The sequence below is a fragment of the Microcaecilia unicolor genome, chromosome 11 (genome assembly GCF_901765095.1).
Source record: "Microcaecilia unicolor chromosome 11, aMicUni1.1, whole genome shotgun sequence".
NCBI classification, from domain to species: domain Eukaryota; kingdom Metazoa; phylum Chordata; class Amphibia; order Gymnophiona; family Siphonopidae; genus Microcaecilia; species Microcaecilia unicolor.
In genome coordinates, this window is record NC_044041.1 from 40,260,598 (window position 1) to 40,276,931 (window position 16,334).

Genomic DNA, 16,334 nt, shown 5'->3' on the forward strand with positions numbered 1-16,334 from the left:
AGTGTTTTCTCAGTCTCCCTCTGCTGGTAGGAGTACATAACCCACACGTCTTGACCGGTCTGGAGGGTCGCTGAGGAATCTATAGTATCAGAATCAGTAAAGGAGGTATGTGATGGGACAAATCAACAAGGAGTAAATGGGATTGAAGAGGTATGAGAGAAAGGATAGGGATAGGTAAGGAGGTGGAGCGATAGGGGAGAAGTTAGGAAGAACATGGTGGGTAGGAAGGTATCAAGAGAAAACACCAAAAACAAAACCAAGGTCGCAGCCAGTTATAACAGCACCCCCTAATCATGTATAGGTTAGTCATGTCTGTACTTTCACTTCTTCCTTGGAGACCACAAATTCTAATAAATTGTTTAGGTTCACTAAAGACATAGGAATTAAGAGAAGCCCTGCTAGCACTGCTGCTGGATAAGGAGAGCTCTGGCAAAACAGAAGCGGCTCCTTCGGTTGAACAGGTAGGAGCTTGAAACTCATCCAGTGTAGCCCTGCCTCATGACCTGGGAACCGTTGCCCGATGCTGGAGGAAGCTGTCGGACCTTGCCTCTCCTCTTCCCCAACTGAGTTCAGAGCAGAGCTCCTGAATGGGCATCTGCTCACGACGCCATCATAGTCCCTGTTCCGAGGAGTTATAATGTCAGGTATCACTAAGTGTGGTACAAAGTTAGTCATTGTAAAAGCACTGTGGATTTTAGTTTCAGTTTTGTGTTTGAAGATTTTTTTTTTTGCTTGGATATATGGAGACATATTTTCAAAGCACTTAGCCTTCCAAAGTTCCATAGAAACCTATGGAACTTTGGAAGGCTAAGTGCTTTGAAAATATGCCTCATGGTCTGTCATTATTTAATATATTCTGGTTTGCATACTGTGGGTTTAGTAGAAGACTGCAAACTCTGACAGTCTTCAGTGGCCCTCACTGGTTCTTTCACATAATCAAACTTGAGTTTTCGATTTTTGGTTGAAACCAGGTGACGAGTTTCGGCTGCAGTTTTGGTATTGGCCAAAAGTTTTCAGACAGTTTTGATGGGTTTCAGTTTTGGCCGAAACTGGAAAAAAAAAAAAAGGCAGTTTCAGTTGGCCTCTATATCCCAGATCATCCAGCCTCAGGTCTGTGTTTATGACTCCACTATAAGAAAGACTGGGTAATAAAAGGGATTCATGGGAGCGTAGCAAGATGGAAACCACTGCTATCCAAGAGCATTTATCCATCATTTTATTTTAAAATTTATATCCCACCTTTAACAAGGCAGGTTACAAGTACACATTCATAAACAATACACACAAACTATTGAAAACAAATTTAAGATCACTGCACCCCCAAAACCCTTTCTGTCCAGAGAGGCATATGCAAAACAAAGTAATACCGAAAACTTACTCTTGTAAAAAGCCTTAACAAAGCAATGAGTTTTCAATAATTTTGTACACCATTGTACACTTTCACAGTACCACAAATAACTAGGAAGCCTGTTCCATAGAACAGGAGCAGCCATAGAAAAAGCGCGGTTCTGAGTCTCCACATAATGACATGCTGCAACTGATGGACTACACAAATACTTGGCAGACTCAGAGCACAGCGCATGCCTTGGCATATACATTAACAATGCTCATCTCACATTTGCAAAAAACACACTTGGATGATCCCTAAGCCATTTGAGATAATACTCTATGACCAAATGAGTCAAAAGTGGAACTTGTTGGACAATACAGGTCCCATTATGTCTGGCATAAAGTAGATAATGGCACTTCATAGTAAGATAACACCAACTGGCAAACATGCTCCTGGTATTGTGATGGTGTGGGGATGCTTTGCTGCCTCAGGACCTGGAAACCTTGCCATTATTGAAAGAACCTTGAATTCTGCACTACTGCAGAAAATTCTTAAGGATAATGTCCAGTCATCTGTCTGTGAGCCGAAGCATAATTGGGTTATGCAACAAGACAGTGATCCAAACACAAAAGCAATGTGATATAGAGCATTGGGGGAGGGGGACTTGTGTGATGGGATTGAGGTTTTGGGTAGTAACTTTCCATTGGGATCACCATGAAGAAAACATGAGAGATCCTAGATCTTCAAGAAGTGTCTGAAGGAAAAAAAAAAAAAAAGGAGAGGTGTAGGGAAAGTTTCAACCTAAAAATATGCCAAAAGGCTAAATATTTGTAATTGTTGAACACATCATATTGGGAGATAATAGTTTATGACTAGTAAAACATGCCCGTTTCTGGCGCAAATTAAACGGGCACTAGCGCAGTTTTCTTCCCGAACTCCCTCCCCCCCACTCACCCCTTTGGCGTTGCTTGTGTTGCGGCTGCGGGCCCGGGAACTGTTCTCATGCCTCCGATGCCCCAGATTCGCCACTTGCGTCCTGGCTCCACCTCCTCATGACCCATTCGTTCCCTATGTCAGTTCGGTCGTGACGTCATGACGGTCAACGCAAGGGCGTGACAGACAGGTATGGGCAGTGGAGAGGCTTCACCACCATGAATCCATGAACCCTTCACGAAAGTGGGTGGAGCTTGAGTGGCTTCATTCGAACGTTGGGGTTGCGAATTATGTCCAGATGGGGCGTGGCTGAGGGCGGGTGTATGAGTGAGAGTGAGAATGAGTGATGTGAGAGGTTGCAACGGTACAGGGCTTCAGTGTTTCCCTGCCACACAGTGAGCTTCAGAATTGGAGGTGAGAATTATTTATATAGATGAGTCAGAGGCGTATCTGGCCTCCAGCGGTAGGGGGGGCCAGAGGGGGGGGCACATTTTAGCCCCCCCCCCAGCGCCGCCATTACCAGACCCCCCCACCGCCACCAACGACTCTCTCCATCCCCCCTCCCGTCGCCAGCCCTCCCCCGCTGCCATTTCTTACTTTTGCGCCGAGGTCCGCTTTCTCCTGGGCCTTTAAAAATATTTCTTCAGCTGGCGGGGGACCCCAACTCCCGCCAGCCAACCCGAGGTGACGTCTTTCAAGTTCTTCGTCCGCTGTGGCCGACGTGCTGGAGTTGAGCGGCTGAATCCAGTTTGGAGTATCGACCGCTGAGACTCCTGTACAATCCACATGCCTTGTGCCAGACGGAACTTGTAATTAGATTTCCAACCTGACTTGTTGGCATCTGTGGTCACAACCTCCCGTTATCGGAAAGGGAGCTCAGACTGAAAAATTCCTGGGCAACAAACACCACTGCTTACTCAGTCTGGCAACCAGTGTCCGAGAAGAGATTCCTATAACAGGCGCATATAAGCCCTTGCCTTTGGCAAAGCTTCCATCGCTGCCATCACTGACCCCAAAACCTGGACATAGTCTTGGACCCTGAGCTTGCTTTGACCAATACAATGAATCGGTTGAACCAACTTCAACCTCCTGTGCTCAATAAGGAAGATCGTGCTGTGTCGAATAGAATGCTCTGATACTTCATCATCTGCTCCTTTTGAAATTGATCTCCCAACCTGACTGCAGAGGACAAACAACTGTCCATCACCACCACACTCTCCAAACAGGACAATGCAAGAATGAGCCAATCGTCAAGGTACGGGTGAACTGATTTCCTGGCACCGAAGGAAAGATGGCGGGACACCACAGAAGCTGAGGACCGTGTATTACTATGTTGGTAGAAACCAGCAGAAATAGTACAGGTAGCAGGGCTCTCCCACAAGAAAACAGAAGAACGAGAGATGTAATAAAAAATTTATTTCTCAAGACCCGACACACCACTGTGTTTCGGCATAAGGCCTACATCATGGGTCTGTACACAGAGTCGCTGATGAATATTGGGCGTCAGGATAACAATCATTAAAAAGACGCAATCAAAGCAGGAGGTTCAGCATAACATCAGCAACTTGTGTACAGACCCCTGATGGAGGCCTTACACCGAAACACAGTACTGTGTCGGGTCTTGGCCCAGGAGCTCAATTTCCTTTAGAATGTACTGGCTTTTGCTCTAGTCTTAGCCAGGAATTTTCAAGTAGGATCTCTTTGCTGAGGCTCTGTGAACAGTTATATGTCCTGATCTTCCCAGGTACTACTAGATCATAATCAAATGTTTAGTTAGTGTTATAATAGATCCATATTTCGGTTTACCTGTTATTATTCTACTGATTGCACTTTTTCTGTTTCACTGTTCAATTTTTCAGACAATAAACACTCTTCGTTTACTGACTCTGTCTGGACTGAATAAGAATCCTGGTGGTTTGTGTGTTGGGTGTGTGAGTGCTTCCTGGGAACTGTGGGATCTCAAGTAATCTAGAAATCACTGGGGTTAATTTGAGAGCACGAGACTAGCCCCGAGGCAGTTCAGACCCAGCCGGTGGGAGGAGGGTACTAGTGCAGAGCACAAGCGGCAGGTGCAGGATAGATCCTCTAAGTGACTGTGGGGTAAACCCAGCTGGTGGCTAGGTGTTTTGTCACAGAAAGGGATGGTAAATAAGACTGAAAATACTATAATGCCTTTGTATTGCTCCATGATGCGACCTTCACCTTCAGTATTGCGTTCAGTTCTGGTCATTGTATCTCAAAAAAAGATATAGCAGAATTAGAAAAGGTTCAAGGAAGAGTGACCAAAATGATAACGGGCATGGAACTAAAGAGGTTAGGGCTCTTCAGCTTGGAAAAGAGATGGCTGAGGGGGGATATGATTGAGGTCTACAAAATCCTGAGTGGTGTAGATCGAGAAGTAGTATATTGATTTTACTAATTCCAAAAATACAAAGACTAGGGGACATTCAAGGAAGTTACATGTAAATACTTTTAAAACAAATAGGAGGAAATATTTTTTTCACTCAACAAATAGTTAAGCTCTGGTAACAGTGGTTAGTGTATCTGGGTTTAAAATAAGGTTTGGACAAGTTCCTGGAGGAAAAGTCCATAGTTTGCTATTGAGACAGACATGGGGAAGAAACTGCTTGCCCTGGGATTGGTAGCAAGGAATGTTGCAACTATTTGGGTTTCTGCCTGGTACATGTGACCTGGCTTGGCCACTGCTGGAAACAGAATATTGGGTTACATGGACCATTGGTTTGACCCAATATGGCTACTCTTACGTTCTTAATGTGCATTGGCTTCCAGTAATATGGAAGAAATATGCTCATGATACTTCACCCCTGTCTAGGCACCCCACTACAAAATTCCCTTCGTAGTGTGAAACATTCATAGATTCAAAATGCCTGGAAATAAGTCATTACAACCCTTTTAAGAGTCACACCTAATGATATCTTTACCTGTCTTTAAGGTCCTGCCTCTCTTTGCTTTTTTCCTTCCAATCTGTTACACTGTATAGTATTTACTTGTATACCACTTTGATAGTGTTCTCTAAAGTAGTATATTAAGTAGAAATTAACATGAAATGTTCCATTCTTATCAGTCTTCTAAGCAAAGGTTTAAAAGACTTAAGTCTATCACCATATAAACAGACAGGCTCAGTTCACTAGTTTGTCTACAAACACATTCCTGTTTCCAGTCTCTGAAGCTACACATGGTTTAAAAATCAGCACAGATCTGAAGCAGCTACAATACAAAAAAAAAGTTTACAGATAAAGTCACTGCTACTACACATTTATATTTCTGAGCACTTGAGACCTTTTGGTCTATCAGCTCATAAGTGGCTACTTTACATTTTACATGCTGGAATATGAACTCAAGAATACAATAATTCACAATTTGAGATAACTGTACCCTAGAAGTAGATAGTTATTTTGGACAGTGTGTCCTGGTTAAAGCCCTGTCAGCAATACTGGAGATTAGCAACCCAAAAATTAAAGCAATATGCACGCAGAACAGATTAAAGGAGTTGTACAATCAGAATAGTTCAAATGCCCCAGAAGGAAAGACCAATCACATGTTACTTAGTACGAACCAGTAAGCATGAGTACAAGTTTCAGCAGATGAATTGTACTGCTCCATCCAATGTGGCAAAGCATCTTCTGAAAGTACCTGCAAAAAGGAACACACACAGAGTAAAGGTTTCAGTCAGCTATGAGCTTGCTGAATATATAACTCCAGATATCAGTCAGTTCCCTTTGGGAAACACATTAGGGCCCTGCTTACACTCTGGTGCCATACCACTGATTCTTAAACAAACTAACTTTCACTTTTATTAATATTTAAGAACAATTTTCATGCAACAGTTTATACAAGTTAGGGCGGAGGAAGAGGAGAACTGGGAAGGGGGGAAGGGGGAGAGGGAGAAAATGTAAAATGTTCGATGATGAAGTTATTGTTGAAAATTGTTAGTATGATATGCACTTAAGCAAGGTATGCTTGCAATATGATAACAATGTTTTGATACGGAGTATCATCAATAAAAATTCTTAAAAGTAAAAGTTAGGGCATTTCTTTACTAGTTTTAAAGCAAAGAACAATGGAATTTCTAGACAGAGGCTGAGAAGCATATAGGCAAAATATCAAGTCTATAGCAGAATGAGTTCTTATGCACTGCTGGAGGATATAACAGTGGTTAGCATTTTTGGGTTTAAAAAAAGGTTTGGACAAGTTCCTGGAGGAAAAGTCCATAGTCTGCTATTGAGACAGACATGAGGAAGCAACTGCTTGCCCTGGAATTTGTAGCATGAAATGTTGCCACGATTTGGGTTTCTGCCAAATTGTGACCTGGCTTGGCCACTGTTGGAAACAGGATACCGGGCTAGATGGACCACTGGTCTGACATAGTATGGCTACTCTTATGCTCTTATGCCTGCAATGCCTCAATCACAGCACTGGTACACTATTTAGAGGTGCTCTGCATCAGTGAGAAGCCAGCATAAGCAGCAGATTCAAACTATTATGAAACATTACCAAAGACACTGATATTGAATTGCAGCTTACAAAACAGCATACAAAAGTGAATACAAGGTGTGTGTTGGGGGGGGGGGGGGGGCATTTCTCAGCAGAGGATATGGTCTCAAGGGTAAAAGCCACAGTCTGTTAGGTTTGTGAAATAGTCATCTTTATTATTAACCTATTTTTTTTAATTTAGTATTCTTCTTAGGTATGTCAACATGTAAAACATTTAAGAACGCATGCTGACTGTAAAATTGCCTTTATTAAACTTTGAAGTGCATTTCTCTAGTTTGGCAAGCAGGTACTGCATGTTTTATGTAAAAGCTATTATAGAAAAGTGAATGCCCACTTTTAGTTTCACTTAGTGAAGAAGTGAATCTACAGTACTGTGAAAACTTGTTGATGGGGCTCTGATTGGCCTGGAGCTTGAAATTACCCAGCAGTTGCTGGCTGTTGCTTTAGTCTTAGCCCGGAAGAAAAGTGAAACAGATCTCTTTGCTGAGGCTCTGTGAATAGTTATATATCCTGATCTTCCCAGGCACTGTTTAGACAGTATACAAATGTTTAGTTAGTGTTACAATTGATCCATATTTCAGTTACCTGTTATTGTTTGCTGACTGCACATTTTGTTCCTTGCTCAATTTTTAAAGACAAAAAATAATTGTTTATTGCCTCTGCCTGTCTGGACTGATAAAGAAACCTAGTGGTTTGTATGCTGGGTCTGTGAGTGCTTTCTGGGAACTGAGGGACCACTGGGAGTGTGGCCTTCAGTAACCTAGAAATCACTGGGGATAATTTGGGAGCGGGAGACTCACCCAGAGGCTGCTGTGACCCAGTCGATGGAAGGAGGGTGCTAGTGTAGAGCACAAGTGGCAGGCTCACCTGAGCTGTGCTGGGGATAGACCCTCTAAGTGGCCGTGGGGTAACCACAGGCGGGTAAGCTAGGCTTTTCGTGATACTGATTTTAAAAAGTTTGTTGCCAAGTTGAAGATAAGACTTTCCTTTTGAAAGTTAATCTACCAGATTGGCAAAATAGAAAATCTTTTTCTATAGATTTGTATTTACATATTAAAGTGAAACAATGTAACATTAGAGAGAGATAACATCAAGAAACGCCTGAAACCTTAATTGTGAACTGTGCTCTTGAATCAGATAAATACTGAATGCTGAGATAATCTCTCTATTGCAAAATAGTAATGTTTCTGCATTGTTTGATTAGAGTATATCCATATGTTGCTCGTGCAACTCAAGAGGTGGGGACAGATTTTGGAGACGAGATTCAGGTTCACCAAATAGGAGTCTCTCAATTGACTTTTCCTTGTAAATGTGTTATCAAATTAGAATTTTACAAATACTTTTTGACCCAGCTCACTTATGAGCGCTTTTAACTCCCATGTCTGGGGGAACTTTGGGTCCTCTTGAGGCCCTCTGTGACTTCCACACCTGATCATAATCATTATAAAATAGTGCTTGTTTTATCTTTTGCTATTTTTTCTTGATATTGTGCCTTGAATCTCTGCCTTTCTTATGGACTAAAAATCGATGGCTGGGCAAATTTAATAAAAAAGTGAAATTTTACCTTTTTGTATTTCTTTTTTAAGTCTGCTAATGTTTCCAACTTTAGTTGCTTCCCTGTGTTTGGTCGATGTACCAGGAAAAGTCTCTTTTTGGGATTTACTTCTTTCACCAAGATAGCAGTTTTCTTGTTATTTCTTATCTGAAAAATGTGTTACAAAAGAATAAAAGTACATGCTTGCTGATGTATACATAACTATATTAACATACACAATCCTCCAATTACAATATCATATGAAGGCGTCAACGTCTTAGAAAAACACCAAGCAGCAGTTCAAAAGGTAGACAGGACTGGAAACACTCCAGTCTGTCCCTTAAAGGGACCACTGGATTTACTATCAAGGCAAAAGCAGCATTGTAAGAAAACAGGAAGACCATTAATGTAACAGGTGTTCAACAGAAAGCAGGATAATACAGTTAACTGCTGGTGACTACAAAGCTGAGGGTTGCCCCTTTGGGGAGTAAATGATTGAAAGCAACCTGATTAGAAAGATTTGGAGCAGCAAATGAAGATAGTTGCATGAAGAGGTTCTGAAGTACTGCCTGTCCAAAGGTGCTATAAAGCCAGGAAGATGAAACCAAAAAGTAGCATTTGGTGAGAGTATGGACAAGAACAGAGGACTATGTTGTGGCTCTGTATATATCCAATACAGAACAACTGTAGGTTGGCAATGGAGATCCCCCAATATGGTTTGGAGGAAACTCCTGCTTCCTGACAGCACTGGGTGATGCAATTATCTAGTTAGAGAACAGATAAATGGGATATCAAATATACTGAATGAGAAAAAAAAAAAAGAGGGCAGGTGACTGTGGATGTCCAATCTATTTAAATGAAAAATGGCTGGGAGGTTTGTTTTATTTTTTTCTTGCATTTCTTGGGACCTTAAAGGTAAAATTATGTATAATCATACCTGATAATTTTCTTTCCATTAATCATAGCTGATCAATCCATAGACTGGTGGGTTGTGTCCATCTACCAGCAGGTGGAGATAGAGAGCAAACTTTTGCCTCCCTATATGTGGTCATGTGCTGCCGGAAACTCCTCAGTATGTCGATATCAAAGCTCCATCCGCAGGACTCAGCACTTAGAGAATTACACCCACGAAGGGACACTCTGCCCAGCTCACCACCGCCGAAACGGGGGAGGGGAATTAACCCAGCTCATCCCCACACAAGTGGGGGAGGGGAATCCGTCCAGCTCATCCCCGCGGAGCGGGGGAGGGACACCACACCCGCCGATGCGGGGGGATCTGGCTTATCCTGCAACCGCAACCGCGGGAGGAGCTGACTGACCCTAACACCGCCGAAGCGGGAGGGGTACAAAGCTGCCCTACAGCCGCACGAAGCGGGAGGGAGTGCCGGCAGAATTTATGTCTCAATCCAGCCCCGTAAAACGGAGGGGAGAGGAATGCAGCAGCTCACTGTAACACAAACTCGTCTCAACTCTTGAAGAATCCAAGTGAAAGAAGAACTTGAACACGAAGTCCTCCTGAAGTAACTGAAGGCTAAACTTGAACCTAAAATTCAACCAGAATATAAACAGTACAGATATCTGGGAGGGGCTATGGATTGATCAGCTATGATTAATGGAAAGAAAATTATCAGGTATGATTATACATAATTTTACCTTCCATATCATCAAGCTGATCAATCCATAGACTGGTGGGATGTACCGAAGCAGTACTCACCCAGGGCGGGACATAGAAATCCCTGACCTCAACACTGAAGCTCCAAACCGGGCCTCCGCCCGTGCAGCCACAGTCAAACGGTAATGCTTGGAGAATGTATGAGCCGAAGCCCACGTTGCCGCCTTGCATATCTCTTCCAGGGAGACGGATCCGGCCTCTGCCATCGAGGCCGCCTGAGCTCTCGTGGAGTGAGCCTTCAGCTGGATAGGCGGCACCTTCCCCGCGGCCACATAAGCCGCTGCAATGGCTTCCTTGACCCATCTTGCCACTGTAGGCTTAGCAGCCTGCAGACCCTTACGAGGACCTGCAAACAGGACAAACAGATGATCCGATTTCCGGAAATCATTGGTCACTTCCAAGTATCTGATGATGACTCGTCTCACATCCAGATATTCAAGAGCGGAGTACTCCTCTGATTAGTCCTCCCTACGAAAGGAAGGGAGACAGAGCTGCTGATTCACATGGAAGCGAGAACCAATCTTGGGCAGGAAGGCAGGCACTGTGCGCATAGTCACTCCTGCCTCAGTGAACTGCAGAAAAGGCTCTCGACATGAGAGCGCCTGGAGCTCGGAAACTCTTCTGGCTGAAGTGATAGCCACCAAAAAGACTGCTTTCAACGTCAGGTCTTTCAGAGATGCCCTCGACAAGGGTTCAAAAGGCGGCTTCTGCAATGCTCTTAGCACCAGGTTGAGATTCCACGCAGGCACCACTGAGTGCAGAGGAGGGCGCAGGTGATTAACTCCCTTGAGAAAGCGCACCACATCTGGCTGCGAAGCCAGGGAAGCACCCTTCAGGCGGCCCCTGAAGCAAGCCAGAGCCGCTACCTGGACTTTAAGGGAACTGAGCGACAGGCCTTTCTCCAGACCTTCTTGCAGGAACACCAACACTGAAGAAATTGGAGCAGTGAATGGAGAAAGTGAGCCTGCTTCACACCATGCTGCAAAGATACGCCAGACCCTGGCGTAAGCAGTAGAAGTAGAGCGCTTCCTCGCTCTCAGCATAGTGGCGATGACCTTGTCTGAGAAGCCCTTCTTCCTCAGACGCTGCCGCTCAATAGCCAGGCCGTAAGACCAAAGGGAGAGGGATCCTCCATCACCACGGGACCCTGATGTAACAGGCCCTGCTCCACTGACAGCCGCAGAGGATCGTCGACTGAGAGCCTGAACAAGTCCGCATACCAGGGACGTCTGGGCCAATCCGGACCCACCAGGATTACCCTGCCGGGATGCTTTGCCACCCGGTCTAGCACCCTGCCCAACATGGGCCAGGGCGGGAACACATAGAGGAGCTCTTGTGTCGGCCACTGTTGGAGAAGAGCATCTACTCCCAGGGATCGAGGGTCCCGTCCTCTGCTGAAAAAGCGCGGCACTTGGCCATTGGCCGATGACGCCATCAGATCTAGGCTCGGCTGGCCCCAGCGCTTCGTGATGTCCAAGAACGCCTGAGCAGATAGTTGCCACTCTCCGGGCTCCAAGGTATGGCGACTGAGAAAGTCCGCCTTGACATTCATGACTCCGGCAATGTGGGCCGCTGAAAGCTGCTCCAGGTTCGCTTCCGCCCACTGGCAAAGACTCATAGCCTCCTGGCTAGAGGGGCGCTCTTGGTACCTCCCTGGCGGTTGATATAGGCCACAGCCGTGGCATTGTCCGACAGGACCCGTACAGGCTTCAACACCAGTACCGGGATGAACTCCAATAACACCAACCGAATGGCTCTGAGTTCCAGGAGGTTGATAGACCACTTGCCTCTGCAGGAGACTAGAGCCCCTGCGCTGTCCTTCCCAAGCAGTGGGCTCCCCAGCCCATCAAAGAGGCGTCTGTCGTGACGACAATCCACTCCGGGGTCACCAGAGACAATCCTGCAGACAACTTGTCTGTCTGCGTCCACCAGCTCAGCGCCTTGCGCACTGCTGGGTCCACGGGAAGGCGCACAGCATAATCCTCCGACATCGGAGTCCAGCGCAGCAGCAGAGATAGCTGTAGTGGTCTCATATGAGCCCTGGCCCAGGGCACTACTTCCATCGTGGCCGTCATAGAGCCAAACAGCTGCACGTAGTCCCAAGCCCGAATAGGAGAGGCTACTAGGAACTAGTCCACCTGAGCCTGAAGCTTGACAATCTGATTGTCTGGCAGGAACACTCTGCCCACTTGGGTGTCGAATCGAACTCCCAGATACACCAGGGACTGAGTCGGGCGCAGCTGGCTCTTCTTCCAGTTGATGATCCATCCCAGGGAGCTCAAAAGAGCAACTACCCGGTCCATAGCTTTGCCGCACTCTGCATAAGAGGGGGCTCGGATCAACCAGTCGTCCAGATAAGGATGGACTTGTACTCCTTCCTTTAGCAGGAAGGCCGCTATGACCCCCATTACTTTGGAAAAGGTCCGCGGAGCAGTAGCCAACCCGAAAGGGAGGGCTCTGAACTGGAAGTGTCGTCTCAGGACTGTAAAACGCAGAAAGCGTTGGAGAGGAGGCCAGATGGGAATATGCAGGTACGCTTCCTTGATGTCCAAGGAAGCCAAGAACTCTCCTGCCTTCACTGCCGCTATAACAGAGCGGAGAGTCTCCATGCGAAAGTGCCTCACTTTCCAGGCCCGATTGACCCCTTTGAGGTCGAGGATAGGCCGGACAGAACCTCCTTTCTTTGGAACCACAAAGTAAATGGAGTAACGTCCCTTGCCAATCTGATTTTTTGGCACCGGAACGACCGCACCCAGGCGGATCAGGTTGTCCAAGGTCTGCTGCACTACCACAGCTTGACCGGAGACTTGCAGGGAGAGAGTACAAACCCGTCTCTTAAGGGTTGGCAGAACTCTAGCTTGTAGCCGCCTCTGATGACTTCCAGCACCCACGCGTCTGAAGTTATAGTGGTCCACTCGCCCAGAAACGAGGACAGCCGTCCTCCAATCTGCACTGGGGCGTGGACCAAGGCCCCGTCATTGGGTACGAGACCCTGGGGGAGGACCGGAGGGAGCACCTCCGGGACGGCGGTCTCTGCGAAAGGAATGCTGCTTGGGGGAGAAATTCCTCTTGAAGGAAGAGGGGGCAGAGGAACCCGACTTGCCCGGGCGGTACCGATGGGCTTCCTGCAATCGTCCTCTGGAGGTATCGGGACGAGTACTAACCCGAGCCCTGACCTCTGGTAATTTCTTGCCCTTAGACGTGCCGAGATCGGTCACGATTTTGTCCAGCTCGACCCCAAAGAGCAGCTTGCCTTTAAAAGGCAATCTAGCCAGGCGGGATTTAGAGGCGTGGTCAGCAGACCAATGTTTCAGCCAAAGCCACCGCCGCGCAGAGACTGTCTGAGCCATGCCTTTAGCTGAGGCTCTCCAGACATCATACAGCAAGTCTGCCAAATAGGCTAAGCCCGATTCCAGGGCCGGCCAATCAGCCCTCAAGGAATGATCCGAGGGGGAAGCCCGCTGCACCATAGTCCGGCACGCCCTGGCCACATAGGAGCCGCAAACTGAGGCCTGCAAACTTAAAGCAGCTGCCTCAAAGGACGACCTTAAGGCCGCCTCCAATCTTCTGTCTTGGGCGTCCTTTAGGGCCGTGCCACCTTCCACCGGCAACGCCGTTTTCTTAGTCACCGCAGTGATTAAAGAATCCACGGTAGGCCACAGATAGGCCTCACGTTCACTCACAGCCAAAGGATAGAGGCGGGACATAGCCCTAGCCACTTTAAGGCTCGTTTCCGGGACATCCCATTGAGCCACAATTAAGGTGTGCATGGCATCATGCACGTGGAAGGTTCTAGGCGGGCGCTTCGTCCCCAGCATAATGGCAGAGCCAACAGGGGCTGAGGGAGAGACGTCCTCCGGAGAGGAAATCTTCAAAGTGTCCATGGCCTGTAACAACAGGTTGGGCAAATCCTCTGGGCTAAAAAGCCGCGCTGCAGAGGGGTCATCCGCTCCATCCGAGCGGGGATCTATCTCCTCCAAGGAATCCGCAAAGGATCGTTGGGAGACCTCAGACACGCTGCCCTCATCTACATCGGAGGAGACAAAAGTCCTCCAAGGCCTGGAAATCAACCCGAGGGCGTTTACCTCTGGGAACCTCAACCTCTTTATCAGAAGAGGGAGCAGGGGCAGCGTTTGCATGAGGAAAGCCTGATGCAGCAGCAAAACAAACTCGGGGGAGAAACCCCCCAGACTGTGCACTTCCGCAGCCTGGGCAACAGCCCTAGACGCACTCTCAACCGGCGCTCGCAATAGCGGGGGAGAGACATGCTGCGCATCCAAAATGGCGTCCGGCGCGAAACTCCGTGAAGGAGCCGCGCGGGAAGAACGGCGCTTAACTTTAGCCGCTTTTGTGCCGTCGCCCAAATTAAGGGCGTTCATGGCATTAATGTCTCCAACCTCAAGGGCGGCCCCGAAGAAGCCGTCCGAGCCGCGTGGCCGGCCAAGATGGCGGAGGCGAGGAGGGGGGATGGGCGTTTATGGCGGGAAAAAAACCGCCACGCCGGAGGAACGACCGGGACATTCATCGGTCACTAAACTATCACCCATCAAGGGCGAATCAGGTTGTAAAACCCCCGCATCCCCTCTAGAAGCGCTCCAGCGATCCGGGGAGCGACCCTTTGCGCCCTCGCCCTCCGACGCCATTGCCACGAGGAGAAGAATCGGGGAACCCCCTGCCCGCTATAAAAAGGTAAAATTACCTGCTTGCCGCTCCGAGCTGTAACGAACTGGTGTCCCAGTGAGTAGCTGCAATGAACGTTTAAAGAAACGTCGAATTAAACGCCTTTAAAGACGTTTAAAAATTTTTTTTTTTTTAAACGGAGCCAGCGGGAGGGGGGAGAAAAGGAGGGACCTGGCACCACCAGGTTTGCACTTGCTCAAAAGAGCCCTCAACCCCAGGCACTCAACAAAACCTAAAAATTAGGCTTGGAGGCCTAGCCAGAGCTGCTGCTGTGTGTGACCACCACCTGCTGAGATAGAGAACATACTGGGGAGTTTCCGGCAGCACATGACCACATATAGGGAGGCAAAAGTTTGCTCTCTATCTCCACCTGCTGGTAGATGGACACAACCCACCAGTCTATGGATTGATCAGCTTGATGATATGGAAGGTATATTTTAAAAGGTATTCAGTTGCCCAAGGTATGGGAAGCTGTTTGTGAATAAGAACGTTTCAGTAAGAAAACAGGTATCAGATTAGCTTAGACTGAATTCCAACACCATTTTTAAAAGAAATTTGAGATGGGTATGGTGAAAACTCTAAACAGAAGGTAGTGTACTATGGCTTCCAATTTAATGATCCTCCTGGAAGTGGATATGGCAACCAAAACCAACACTGGCTGGTTCCTGTAAGTACTCTGGCCAAGTCAACTGGGACACAGTCAAGAAAATTTAGCATCCATGGCAGCTATTCCTACAGGTAACTTTAAGGGGACCTGCTGAGTTTGTGGATTTTGGGGCCTCGTACAATTTCTTCTTTGATGGTCATGCCAGCTTTCCACCATGTTGTGTTTTTTTTTTTTTAAATAAAAAGAGCACAAGAGCAGGAAGTATCTGTTTGGTCCAAGCCAATTAGAGTGAGCAACAGGAGGCCAGGTGCCAACACAGGAGCCCCTGCACATATCCAGAAAAACATTTCAGGTTTTACTAGTGTCAGGGCATGTATCTTACAAGGATCCATCATAACAGTCACCAGCAGTGTGGCAGAATTGATCCTGCTTGTAGACTGAAAAGTGTCTGCCATGATGGTCCTATGACCCTACCCCCAAACTTTAGAATCGCCACTCTAGGATATGAAAGCTGAATAGGAATGGAAACTCAAAGGAAGAACCACACACACACCATTTTGTGGTGTGAATACTGAATTCTCTCCGTCATTAACGGATTCAACAGGCTGGCCTTAGGGGTGCTATGTTAGCATACACAAGACCCCATATTCAGGCTTGTCTTCAGAGATAAATTTCTTTATGGATATTCCGAAATCCATACCTCACTGTGACAGTTTAGGCCCAGATTTCACAATCCTCAGTCTAAAAAAAATGCAAGAATAAAAGCACAAAAATGCCCCTTCTAAATTACAACAAAGCTACACTTGACAAAGCTGCCCCACTACAAACTTCTCCCCAACTTTGTGAAAAAAAAAAAAAAAAAGTCATCCATTGTATCATCAGGGCCTTTCGCTTTTACGGAGACAGGTCAGAAAGGCAGAGCACAGGTGGATGGCCCAACCCTCACTCTCCACTTTCCTGACACAATCAACAAAAACGACATTCAGTTCTCCAAGAAGAAAAACTTTGTTCCCCAATAGCATGGGATACTAATCCCTCCCTTTTGGCCTCATGAAACAGCTTA

At 46.8% G+C, this 16,334-nt stretch overlaps 1 protein-coding gene across 4 annotated transcripts in view; it reads right to left on the minus strand.

Annotated features, from left to right (window-relative positions):
- The window catches only part of SBNO1 (strawberry notch homolog 1), a 136,111-nt gene that overhangs the window by 10,962 nt on the left and 108,815 nt on the right, over positions 1-16,334 (minus strand). For all 4 annotated transcript variants that reach the window (XM_030219562.1, XM_030219560.1, XM_030219561.1 and 1 more), the window contains 2 exons: positions 8,343-8,480; positions 5,841-5,917 (listed from right to left, as the gene is read on the minus strand). In XM_030219562.1, the coding sequence (XP_030075422.1) occupies positions 5,841-5,917; positions 8,343-8,480 (215 nt within the window). The remainder of the gene's footprint in view (positions 1-5,840; positions 5,918-8,342; positions 8,481-16,334) is intronic.